The sequence below is a fragment of the Palaemon carinicauda genome, chromosome 26 (genome assembly GCF_036898095.1).
Source record: "Palaemon carinicauda isolate YSFRI2023 chromosome 26, ASM3689809v2, whole genome shotgun sequence".
Classification (NCBI taxonomy): domain Eukaryota; kingdom Metazoa; phylum Arthropoda; class Malacostraca; order Decapoda; family Palaemonidae; genus Palaemon; species Palaemon carinicauda.
Genome location: NC_090750.1, coordinates 78,999,307 through 79,013,242, shown reverse-complemented (window position 1 = coordinate 79,013,242; position 13,936 = coordinate 78,999,307). Strand labels below are relative to the sequence as shown.

At 39.1% G+C, this 13,936-nt stretch overlaps 1 protein-coding gene across 5 annotated transcripts in view; it reads right to left on the bottom strand.

Annotated features, from left to right (window-relative positions):
- Positions 1-13,936, bottom strand: part of LOC137619616 (transcription factor IIIA-like) — a 169,589-nt gene that overhangs the window by 105,885 nt on the left and 49,768 nt on the right. For 4 of the 5 annotated variants that reach the window (XM_068349804.1, XM_068349802.1, XM_068349805.1 and 1 more), the window contains one exon: positions 6,939-7,121. The exons of the other annotated variant lie outside the window; for it this stretch is intronic. In XM_068349804.1, coding sequence (XP_068205905.1) covers positions 6,939-7,121 — 183 coding nt within the window. The remainder of the gene's footprint in view (positions 1-6,938; positions 7,122-13,936) is intronic. 5 annotated transcript variants of the gene reach the window in all.

Here is a 13,936-nt window from a genome sequence, read left to right as displayed (position 1 = left end):
AGGCCAAGGTTTGGGGGGATGGATGGAGTGAAGAATGCTCTAGGTAATGGGAGGATAGACGTGAGAGGGGCAGAAGAGCGCGCTAAAAACAGGAACGAGTGGCGAGTGATTGTGACACAGTTCCGATAGACCCTCCTACTTCATCTGTTTGGCTTGGTGACCGCTAAGTTAGCAGCAGTACGGGATTTGACATATGAACCTTTTACTGTGGTGGAAAACAGGGGAGGGTGGGCTTTGGCACCCTAGCGGTACAAACCAAACTCGGCTGAATCCCTCACTAGGCTGGGAGGAACGAAGAGGATAAATCCTATTTTTTTTTCTTTTTTTTTTTTTGGTTACCCGCCAAAATTGGGGGAAGTTCCATGGTAGATAGATAGCTTGTTATTATTAAAAAGGGTGATTATCCAGCCCTAATAACTTAAAATAGAATGCAATGATTTCTGGGGGAAGATTTATTGAAACACCTTTACAGTATTATGAGTAGTAGGTCAAAATTAGAGTTCCTGGAAAGGATGCAAACAAAAGTTCAGCTGGGGAACAAATTGCATGAATTTAGGAAGTAGTATAAGAGTGAATGCAATACAGATATAAATACATACTATTACACTTAACGAAAATAACACACTCACCCACAGGATCGGAAAATTTAGGCGGAAATAGGGATTTTGGACAGCAAAAATCAGGAAACACCAAATTGTCAAGATATAGAGGACAACATTACTTTGTAAGGACAAGCCTTGAAAGTGGTAAAGCATTTCTGTTACCTAGGCAAAACACTAAATTTTGGAGCTGGATTTGAAAAGGCAGTGAAGAAAAAATACAATTGCCTGCTGGAAATATAAATAAATGATTAGAAAACTGGTAAATAACATGCAGTATAGTGCATCAGTACTAAGTAAAGGAAATTTTGACAACATGAGACTGGAAAACATTGCGACTTTAATTTGGACTTTTCATATCCGGTGGTTTGAAGATGTAAAGGCTGATTATAAGTAAGCTGGTATCGCATGATGAAAAGTGGAATGCAGCAGATACCAATAATAGAAACAAAATAGCTAAGAGGAATTCCCATACAATAATGAATATAGGGCATCAATGAAGATTAAGATCTCAACCATAAGGGGCTGTGGGTAGAAAGAGAACATTTGAAAGAAGTGGGGAGAATTTAATGCAACCAGGCAAAATAACAATAGCCATGTTGTAATTCTGTGAGGTCATGAAGGTAGCTTAGTGAAGGAAGTAGGGTTGATCCATACTATGGGACTGGTTACCCTCCGCTCTCACTGCAGCACAGGTCCAACTATGTAACAATTGTTACATGAACTTAAATGGAAGCATTCACATTGGTGCTATTGTCCCCTACCCTAACACTCCACTCTCGCTCCTGTAACGGTTCTTTCAAAAGACATTTTTACTGGAGCAAGAGCAGACAGTGAACACCAATGTAAACCTAGTTCCCGTGGTCATGCAACTCCTGCTCCATTCAAGGCGTGATTTTGCTTTCATATACGCAACCAATGTTATCTTTTGTTCTATGAAACCATGAATAATCAAAAGAAAATACGACAGCAGGATCATGCAAAAGGTATTGAAATTATAAGAAAAATTTTGTTCCTTTTATTTATGACTGATATAATGGCAATACATGGGCACAAACTGAGCAAAATTAATCTAAAAAAACTACTTTGATTTTGTAGTTGCAAATGATATGTTGATAGAATTAGTGAAAAGCAAACCCCAACTATAAGACCTGACTTTGCTATACTATAGTTTTGTGGTGAAAAGATGAAGCTGGATGGAAGTAAGCAAGCAGCTGGGTTTCGAAGGCAAGAAATGCAATACTGTATGTATAATAATAGGATAACGTCCACCGCGGAAATGTATTTCCTAGTCTTACTAAACGGTATTCATCTTTCCCATGTCTTTGAAGGGCTTTCATTACTGCTGAAGTTTTGACAGAATCAAAAGCTTTCTCATAGTCTATAAATGACATACATAGTAGTTTGTCATATCCTGTTGATTTATCCATTACTTGGTTAATTACATGTACAGTATATGGTCAATTGTTGAATATCCACTTCAATATGTATAACAATGGGCTTGTAAGGACACCGATCCCTTCGTCGTCCAGAAAATCAACAAACTACTTATTTATTTAAATTCTCTCTTCGCCACACTGTGGTTTCCTATGTATATATATTCCGCTCTACCAGAGCTACATTTTGATATATGTATCGTTTCATAACATGTTTCTGTTAACCCATAATTCATATATTTGTAAGTGTAAGAAAACACATATATTTTGGCGGGCACTTCAATCTGATTTGGCGCCAACGTCATCCTACCTTTCCGTCCGCACCTTGTAATATACTTCCGTGCACATTCGAATAAAGTATCAGTTGATCTTGGTGATGCTTGTCTCACTGTCCTTACAGGCTAATGTCCACCACAGAAATGTATTCCCTAGTCTCAGGAAACAATATTCATATACAATTATGCTTGTTTATCATCATTATTATCATTACTGGTTTACTTATATTTCATTATTTTGCCAAGGCACTGATGGGACTGAGAGCGGACCGAGAGCAAACTTGACACGTGAAACTGCCAGTACCGAGAGTAGAGTAAGAGCAGAACGTGACCAACCGTATATTGTGGATCAAGCCTTAAGCCATTACCAGCTTGAATTACTATAGGTCCTGGGCTCACACTTTCCAGATATTATTGATGATAGAGCCACTTTCTGAAGGTTATTATTTAATCTCACAGCTTTAGGAATACAGTCAACCCTCAATATTAGCGGGTTCTACCTTTCCAGATTTGGTCATTTGCGATACACCGAATCGTAGAACCTATAGAATAATAAATCATGTCTACACGGTTTCGCAATAAGTACTCTCATGGGCAGACAATTTCAAACCGATCGACCTCCTTTACACCAGGTATGCCTCACGCCACCTCCCTCTCTCCACAGCACAGCATCCCATCTCTCGCTAACAAGGCCTCAGTCTCGTATCGTCTCTCCTTGCGTGTGCATCTCCCACTTCAGTCCCCTTTGTGCAAAATCACATTGTGATGTAAAAACCTGTACATATCCAGTGTGATAACAGTGATTTTAGTATGAAGTCTCATATGTACATTAGGCTACCCAACGCGCCAAACAGTCATGGTACGTAAAAGATTATTGGTGCTATACTGATACCTTTTCTTTTAATTTTTGAAGTCCTAAGTGTATTCATTGTGCATTAATGTTATGGTTATGTTAACCACTGTACAGCACTATATACAAAATACCATACTTTACAGTAGTTATGTATTTATAGGCTACACGCACTGGGAGTGTGTCAACCTACCAAAAACAGTGAACACTAATGAGTGTTACATTAGATAATTAAGCTGTACTGTAGTGATAGTACTGTACATATATTACAGTAATACACACTACAGTATCAGAGGGTTATTAGATAGGAAAAAGTGTTTTGTTGTTACATTATTCATGTACTGTATGTGTGTGGCAATGACTCATGTTATGTGTATTGTAGTCTTACTGTATACTTTACATACATATGAACAGTACATATTTATGTACAGTGACAGAAATGTGTTCATACACCGACACAATACTTATACTGTGATAACCAAGAATAAACAATATCATTATTATTACAAGCTAAGCTACAACCCTAGTTGGAAAAGCAAGATGCTATGAGCCCAAGAGCTTCGAAAAAGACACCAGTGAGGAAAGGAAGCAAGGAAATTAATAAACTACATATACCAAGGCACTTCCCCCAATTTTGGGGGGGTAGCCGACATCAACAAAGAAACAAAAACAAAAAGGGGACCTCTACTCTCTACGTTCCTCCCAGCCTAACAAGGGACTCAACCGAGTTCAGCTGGTACTGCTAGGGTGTCACAGCCCACCCTCCCACATTATCCACCACAGATGAAGCTTCATAATGCTGAATCCCCTACTGCTGCTACCTCCGCGGTCATCTAAGGCATCGGAGGCAGCAGCAGGCCCTACCGGAACTGCGTCACAATCGCTCGCAATTCATTTCTATTTCTAGCACGCTCTCTTGCCTCGCTCACATCTATCCTCCTATCACCCAGAGCTTCCTTCACTCCATCCATCCACCCAAACCTTGGCCTTCCTCTCGTACTTCTCCCATCAACTCTTGCATTCATCACCTTCTTTAGCAGACAGCCATTTTCCATTCTCTCAACATGGCCAAACCACCTCAACACATTCATATCCACTCTAGCTGCTAACTCATTTCTTACACCTGTTCTCACTCTCACCACTTCATTCCTAACCCTATCTACTCGAGATACACCAGCCATACTCCTCAGACACTTCATCTCAAACACATTCAATTTATGTCTCTCCATCACTTTCATTCCCCACAACTCCGATCCATACATCACAGTTGGTACAATCACTTTCTCATATAGAACTCTCTTTACATTCATGCCCAACCCTCTATTTTTTACTACTCCCTTAACTGCCCCCAACACTTTGCAACCTTCATTCACTCTCTGACGTACATCTGCTTCCACTCCACCATTTGCTGCAACAACAGACCCCAAGTACTTAAACTGATCCACCTCCTCAAGTAACTCTCCATTCAACATGACATTCAACCTTGCACCACCTTCCCTTCTCGTACATCTCATAACCTTACTCTTACCCACATTAACTCTCAACTTCCTTCTCTCACACACTCTTCCAAATTCTGTCACTAATCGTCCAAGCTTCTCTTCTGTGTCTGCAACCAGTACAGTATCATCCGCAAACAAAAACTGATTTATCTCCCAATCATGGTCATTCTCGTCTACCAGTTTTAATCCTCGTCCAAGCACTCGAGCATTCACCTCTCTCACCACTCCATCAACATACAAGTTAAACAACCCCGGCGACATCACACATCCCTGTCTCAGCCCCACTCTCACTGGAAACCAATCACTCACTTCATTTCCTATCCTAACACATGCTTTACTACCTTTGTAGAAACTTTTCACTGCTTGCAACAACCTTCCACCAACTCCATATAACCTCATCACATTCCACATTGCTTCCCTATCAACTCTATCATACGCTTTCTCCAGATCCATAAACGCAACATACACCTCCTTACCTTATGCTAAATATTTCTCGCATATCTGCCTAACTGTAAAAATCTGATTCATACAACCCCTACCTCTTCTAAAACCCCCCTGTATTTCTAAGATTGCATTCTCTGTTTTATCCTTGATCCTATTAATCATTACTCTACCATACACTTTTCCAACTACGCTTAACAAACTAATACCTCTTGAATTACAACACTCATGCACATCTCCCTTACCATTATATAGAGGTACAATACATGCACAAACCCAATCTACTGGTACCATTGACAACACAAAACACGTATTAAACAATCTCACCAACCATTCAAGTACAGTCACACCCCCCTCCTTCAACATCTCAGCTCTCACACCATCCATACCAGATGCTTTTCCTACTCTCGTTTCATCTAATGCTCTCCTCACTTCATCTGTTGTAATCTCTCTCTCATTCTCATCTCCCATCACTGGCACCTCAACACCTGCAACAGCAATTATATCTGCCTCCCTATTATCCTCAACATTCAGTAAACTTTCAAAATATTCCGCCCATCTTTTCCTTGCCTCCTCTCCTTTTAACAACCTTCCATTTCCATCTTTCACTGTCTCTTCAATTCTTGAGCCAGCCTTTCTTATTCTCTTCACTTCTTTCCAAAACTTCTTCTTATTCTCTTCATATGAATGACCCAATCCCTGACCCCACCTCAGGTCAGCTGCCCTCTTTGCCTCACGTACCTTGCACTTTACTTCCACATTTTTCTCTTTATATTTTTCATACTTCTCTATACTATTACTCTGCAGCCATTCTTCAAAAGCCCTCCTTTTCTCTTTCACTTTTACCTTCACTCCTTCATTCCACCATTCACTGCCCTTCCTCATGCTGCCTCCAACAATAAAAATAAAAATGTTTACTGTAAAAAAACAACAAAGGAATAGAAACATGATAGAATAGCATGCCTGAATGTACCTCATGCAATATAACTAACTTATGACAGTGGAAGACCATGGTACACAGGCTATGCCACTACCCAAGATTAGAGAACAATAGTTTTATTTTGGAGTGGCCTTCTGGAAGAGCTGCTTACCATAGTCAGTCTCTCTTCTACCTTTAACATGAGGAGAGTAGCCACTAAAAACTTACGTTGCAGTAGTTAGCCCCTTGAACGCAGAAGAATTGTTTTGAAATCTGTGTTGTCAGGTGTGTGAGGATACAAGAGAAATGTAAAGAGTAGGCCAGACTTTTCAATATATGTGTAAGCAAAGAAAAAATGAGCCGTAGCCAGAGAGATGGATCCAATTTAGTACTGTCTGGCCAGTCAAAGGATTCAATAACTCTAGCGGTAGTATCTCAAAAGGTGACTGGTGCCCTTAGGAAATAAAGTTGGTTTACTTAGTGGGTTAGTCAACCACGCGTAGACAATAGACAGAGTTGGTAGGTTATCAGTTCACCCAACCTAGGGCAGCAAGTATTCGTGGATTCTTGCTTCTTGTCTTCCTAACCCCGACAAATATCAAAGGCTGACTGTAAACTCTTATCAGATATGAACTCCCTTTTTTACTACACATCTAGTTTACTCTTGTCCTTATTTCCTATTTTCGTTATGCTCTCTTGACATAATTTTCATTTGATTTAGTTCAACCTTGAAGTAAGGATATTAATGATGATGATACGTATAAAAGCCTTTTCTCCTAATATTTCAAGATTCCCTTCAAAATGTTTTCGAGATGCTTGTTCATACCATTCTGGATCTTACCTACTGTAAATCAGTAGGATCTAAAAATCATTCTATAAGGTACAGTATACAGTACAAAAAAAAAAAGGCTTACTTTACCTTTACTACACCAATTGTAGGATTCTTTTGCTTCAACGTATGGCGAACTCTATTAAATTTTCGGATTAGGTAATCTACATTAAAATCATATCCAGTGGTATTCAAATCAACATTTTCGTCAAGAATTTCTGTTATTAACTCCTTTGGATTACTTGTGAAATCTGTCTTCGATTTTTTCTTCACCTGTAATGAAAATGAGACATGATTACTTAACATAAACCAAGAGAAAAGTTCAGTGTATACTACAGTGGACATTTTTCTCAGATTGAAGTAAAGAAAAAATGCAGTATTTCTAATAAAAAAATATTTCCAATTACAATACCTAGAATAATGTACTATTGATTCACAAGTGTCTACTTCATGACCTTAAAATGCAAATAAAAAATTTAATACTTCTTTCTTGCTCTCATGTAACATTATCGACTCATGAGACCAATATACCTCACTAGGCTGCAATATCGAGAGGTGAGAGGAGGAAAGGGGGTCTTGGGAAAAAACCAACTATATGCATGACTAAGATTATTGGAAGTTACAACTTGAGCCTAAAGTATCACCTCATCTAAATGTGTCAGGAGAATTATTAACATTTGAAGGAAGGATAGAAGAAATTAATTTTAGTTTAAAAAATTTTTGTTAACAAAATTTATTTCTATACTCACCTAATGTTTATACTGCTTCTTCTTCAGAAGCTCAGTTTAATCGACTTACCTATAAAATGTTAAAATTTTCCCATTTTCTATCACTTCACTAAATGCATGTCTTTAACAAAGGAATGAAACTTTCTGGCAGTAAGCGGTAAGAAGTGTACTGCACGTGTTTCACACACTCGTACACTATAACGGTATTTCTGTTTTTTTTAAATATTGCTCTCCCTTAGTACTGATAACCTGTTTAAGCCTGCCTGTTCATGAATTATTTTGTTTGAATTTTTGTGACATTCTTACTCAGCACGGCTTGTATGTAAAATTCATCTTTTGAAATAAGGTTAGATGCATTCACCTCACCTCTCAGTTATCACCAATTGTGAGGGAGAACCATTAAGTGATAACTGAGAGGCTAGGTGAATGCATCTAAACTTATTTCAAGCGATCAGAAAGCATTCCTATGTACGGCAATAGCTAGATAGATATACGTCTAGCGAGACTCGTTGTGTCCTGGGGCACAATGGTGGCATGCGGCTGCCGCAAGCAGTCGCTAGGCAGGTATCTTAAATTGCAACAATATCCCTTGAGGGTTTGTCTAAGGAGACTCATCGTAGTATTCTAGGCCTCTACCTTCCTGGCGAGGTATGGCAATCGTATCGGCGAGCGCTCATGCTCAACCAAAGTACACGTAGCTCATGTCATCCATTTACCATTTATTATGAGGGTATTATCTTAGAGGGTAATTATATACCAAATTAAGTGACACAAATGGTTAAAGACAAGGAGTGCTGGAAGCAAATAAATGACTATGTCCAAGACATGGTACTTCATTAGTACCAGTAATAGTTAGCAAGCACCTGTAGTTGCGCAGATCTCAGCAGAGAAGAGATTTCCCGGCACACCTTTCCTTAGTGTCGGGTAGGCTTTCTCTAATAAAAATGAATAGCTTTGCATGGTAGGATTATCCTAGGCATACAAAGAACCCAAACATTAGTCAGGTTCGTAGATGAGGTTGTTAAGGTCTTGCAAACTCATTTTGTGAAGCGAGTGCTGGCAAGTGAAGTAGAACATTGGCATGATGAAAGCTGGAGAGTGCTGTCGAACATTGATGAGGCGAGCAATAGCAAAGCAAATGTTGGCAAGGCGACTGGTGGTAAGATGAGCCACAGCAAGGCAAACATAGGCGAGGCAACCGCTGGTGAGGTGAGCAATAGTAAGCTAAACTTTGGCGATGTAAATGCTAGCGAGGAGAACACTTTTGAACGTTGCAAGGCGAATGCTGTAGACAGTAGCGAAGTGTGCTCTAAAAAGTTGGCTAGAGTTGTACCTGTAGATGGAAAGTACGGACTACCAAAGTAGAGTGTAGGTACTTGAAGCAAAAGCCAACTTGACTTCTCTGCCTTATGCAAGCAGGTTCTTCCTCGTGAGAGGCAGAAACCTAAAGCACAGGTCCTGAAGGGGGCTGGCCTCATAAAACTCCATGGGCTTTGTTGCGCCTACAACACCCATAGATGGGAGAGGCGTTAACTTCAAGTGGTCGGCAGGCATCACCATCTGTAGTAAAGACCTAGAAAGGAAAGCTAACAAGATTTGTTGGGTCTTGGGGGAATGAGAGGCAGTCAGCAGGACCATCTGGACAGAGGTGTCGTACTCTTGGACGTGAAGGGCATTCATCGGCTAAAGGAGGTGCTCGGAGTAGCAAACTTTAATACCCTCAGCCTGCGGAGAAGACTCGGACTGAGGGTGGCCATCCTAAGCTACGAGCTGTGAAACGTGACCAAAGTCAGTGTCTGGGTTCTAATCGAAAGGAAAGCCCGACGGGTACTCATCAGCAATTGCTCTAAGTCTAATTACTGAAGTAGCACCAACAAGAGAAGGAGCCGAGACTACTGCTTGCAGAGACACAGGAGGTTCATTGGACCTATGGCCTTCAGAATCTTTAAGGGGGAGACCTAAGTCTTCCCTGGGGACGCAGGTGTGCCCTTCTGCTGTGTTCCTGTCCGCAGCTCCTCAACAAATCATTCCTTAATGGGAAGACCCAAAAGCCTCAGGGAAAGGAGTAACTGCTTCAAAAGGGACTCCTCCAGTGGAGAACGCTGTTGCTTTGCTAAGGGAAGCAACGATGTCCGCACCTACGGGTTGTCTGAGGGTCAGTTGATCATTGTTCTACTCATTTGCCCTTCAACGGAGTACTAACGAGCAGAAACATAAAGTCAAAAAAGAGAGAGAGAGAGAGAGAGAGAGAGAGAGAGAGAGAGAGAGAGAGAGAGAGAGAGAGAGAGAGAGAGAGAGAGAGAGAGAGCCAAAATAAAAAGTGAAGGCATTTCACAGGTGCGGTGTGTGTGTAAGCGGGGTAGTTGGTCTACCAACCCCTAACTAGTAGCGAGTAGCTATACCTTGCTTTTTCAACTAGGGTTATAGCCTAGCTTGTAATAATAATAATAAAATGTCTTTTGGCTTTTATTTGCCGAAATAACATCCACTGTAAAGAGCGAAAAGGTTTGTATTTGTGTCGGAAGAGCTAAATTTTATTACTATCTTCATTAATGCTACCATTAAAATTACAGAAAGGAAAGAGAAAGATAAAGGTTGCTGGGAATATAACCACAGCTGGATGTTTACATTTTATCTGCTGGACTCATGAAGATAGGTTAATTTTTTTGTTGATATGGAATATTTTCTCTAATAGGTATCTATCATGAACTGCTGTAATGCTAATAATATGCAAGGTTCACATGGTTTGGTAACTTTATCATCAATTATAGTACCTAGGCCTAGGCTAGCCTACCAATAAACATCACTTGGAATTCAAGGTATGATTTTCATATCAGTTTTATAAGACAACCCCTTATTTTCAGGGACAAATTTCAAGATCGTCTTCTATGCGGAAGTATATGGTAGGAATTTGTCATATCGATTGTGAACATCCAATCTACCTTCGTTACAACCACTAACACTGTGGAAGGTGTATCGATAAAAAGTTTGGTTAGGACAGTCTCCACCCCCAATAAGATTTTGTTACTGAAAACAATCTATTGTTGAAATCTAAGGACTTCCTATACAGTATAAGCTGTTTTTCTATACAAGGCCTATGATTTCAAAGGGTTGTTTTCATAGCTTGGGAACAGATACTGTTGATATTGGGAGTTTAGAGTGTAGAGGAATACAATACCTATCGTCAATTACTGAAAGAGCCCAAAGCTCTCGATTTAGACACTCCAAATTTCAGTGGTAGTGAGTTAACCTTCCTCCTAATCAGAACTTATGAAGATAGTCATTGACCTCTCCTATTATGCCCACATGCTCCTCTAGGACATTGCTTTCTTGTTGCCATACAAAACCTTATAGAGCTTGAAGGACCACGATTCTTGGTAGAAATAGAAGCCGAGAAAGAGGGTATGGAGGTGCTAATAGTTGTGTTGGCAGTTGCAAAACTTCTGTTAGGCAACCAGATTTATCATTGCAGAAATTTTAGACTAAAATAGGCTCCCCGATTGGAGAGACGATATGAAAATCTTTTTTTGTGAATAAAAAACCAACCTGATCAAGGAAGAACACAGCTGTTCTCTTTATTTGATGATAAAATTAGTACATATTTCAGCAGTATCACTTACACCATTAGTAATAAATACAATCCGAACATGTTAAATAATCAAGTCCCTTCAAGCATTTGTGTTTGGGGGTGTCTATTATACCAATTCCGGTTTTAACCCCTTAGCTACTTCTCTGTTGCACTGCAACTTATGCCAGCATACCGCTTGAGAACTCCCTTCGATCACCAGTATATCAACATTCACTTGCAGACAATAATAACATGATAATAGAAAAAATAATATAATAATAACATAAGTAACTATTATCACTATCACTGTTATCCTCATCAGAACTATCTGGTAGGTACTCACACCCTAATTCAGAAGCACTATCATCACCCATGCACAAAAAAAAAAATGTGAACTGGGACAAAAAAAAATTATAAAATTGTTTAGAACTTTAATTCACAATGTTTACACAAAACTATGGTAATCCTTAAAAAATGATTGCTTGAGGAACACTGGCTATGTATTCAAGAAAGCCCTCACCATACCCCATATGAAGATGATGTCACAACATCCATCAGATAGTTATTTGCGGAAATTAATAGTCAGTGGAGCTTTGGCAACTGTGGTAAACAATACCTTGCCTTATACCCCTCCTAATGTATAAAAACAGCTTTGCTTGGTTAGGAACAAAAAATTACGTTGACATATAGGTTGCTTTTCTTTTTAACTGTATGGTAAAAAATGTATACGTAGCAAGGCTGAAGGGGTTAAGGCCAATTTGTTTAATCTTGTTTGATTCCCGTTCATCTGATAGTCTTTCGTAGTGACCCTATCAAAATTTGTAGTTCTCATGGATTGCTGGTGCTTACCTTTCCAATTTTGTTAGAAATCACCTCACCTGCAGGATTTGCATGAGTTATAAAGAATGTTATGAAAATGTTCCAATGCAGAGGTAAGGTTTCCAAGCTTTCTTCCCTTTGCAAATTACATTGCTCATGGTTTGAAAAGGAATGGCTGCGTAGTTTAATAATAATAAGTCCTTGCAGTGGTAAGGGTTTACAAAATTAAAGTGTTGTTGCTCAACACTTGTCTTCTCATACATCTAAGCATCTGCTGGTAAAATAATTTCTTTCATAGCATACCAAATCTCTTTAGGAGACATTTACATACCTCTCTTCTTTGACCCTTTCCACTTTACTTCTGGATTTTCTTGCCTTCTCCTGGCTAGCTTTTCTTTACCTTACTGCTTTCAGCATAAAGCCTAAAATTTGCCACCGCCAGTTTATGTTGAGCTACAATAGATTCATTGGGAATAGTCTCACAATCCATAATGATTTTCTTGTCTTCCTTCCAACCAACACATTTGTCAAGTAGTCTCATTTTGACCACTTTCACAAATTACCACAGTTAAAAGGTGTGTGAACACACATACACAGTATCCAGACTAATTCCCTAGTGTTATATGCAATGATGTTTCTTCTCACTCTAGGACAACTCTCGGTACTCGCACAAGAACAGAGGCTCTAGTTACCATGGGAGAGATTATTTGATGAAATATTCTTCTTCTAGAGGTAGCAGCAAAGACTTTTAAACCTCTTAAGGGCTACGCCGTTGCAGTTGTCAGAAGGCCACACCAGAGAAGGAATAAAAAGTACACATGAATAATGTCCAATAAGAATAAGAATGTGGATATACACAGTTTTGCACAGACAACTAGCAAAGCTGCTATTATCAGGAAACAACAGTAAATCCATTCTTCTTTAATATTCCTTGCACACAACTATTTGCCAACACATTTATCTAAAGGAACGAGCAATGGATTGAAGCTCAGATGAGGATGCCGGAGGTACGTCTATGCGTTCTAGCGGCTGAAAACAAAGCGACTGCTCAGTGGTTCGTAGGGTGGGCATCCGCAATAGCCACTACCCGTTATTAATTTTAAAAGCCATGTCCAGCTTTCCTGAAAGCATACTCCTATTAAGGGACAAAGGTTTGTATTTGTGTAGGAACAAGGAGGAATTTTAAGCAAATGTGAAGCACCAATGTGGGTTCTCTAATTCATAATATATTCAATATTTCCAAGACTATTATCTAACAAACCAGAAAACACTGATCTAAGTTCAAGAATTAAATTATGAAGCCTAAACACCTTGAATACCCGAATTACTACTAACTTGACCCACAGGAATGATGTAGCCTGAAAAGAATGGAGACAGCAGAAGGGGAGCCCCCCACAAAAAAATAAAATAGAGCCTGAGCCCATAATAAGACTTTCTATATTTTTATGTTTAGTTTATCAATCTTTAGTTGAAGTTTCAGCTAAACATTAATAATCATTTACAAGATCCTCTTACAAGAGACTAGAGATGAGTATGGAGCACAGAGAGTTTTCTAAAATAGATGCATTCAAAATAAGGATCTATTTTAGGTGATAAAATAGATCATATTTACTTTGAATTAAGACCAAAATCTAGCTTGCACAAACTTTGGAGACATGCTGTACCTCAAATATTCCAAGAAAAGGACGTGAGCAGTATACAGAACAGTACTACCATTGCGAAAAATAATGGAAGCAAAAGAAAATCGCATCTAGTCAATCCTTCGCTTCAGAAAAGAATAAATCAAAATGTAAAGCCAGTGAGAGAACAGTTTATGCTCACCTGTTTTTTGCATTGTTACCTCTTTTCCATAAGAGCAAAGGGTCTTAAATACATCTCAGTGAAAAGACTTTTTCATCTTTAATAAATGTTGAAATATCTATTAATTTATTCTCCTATCTTTACTTCCAATCCCTTCTCACATTCCACATTTA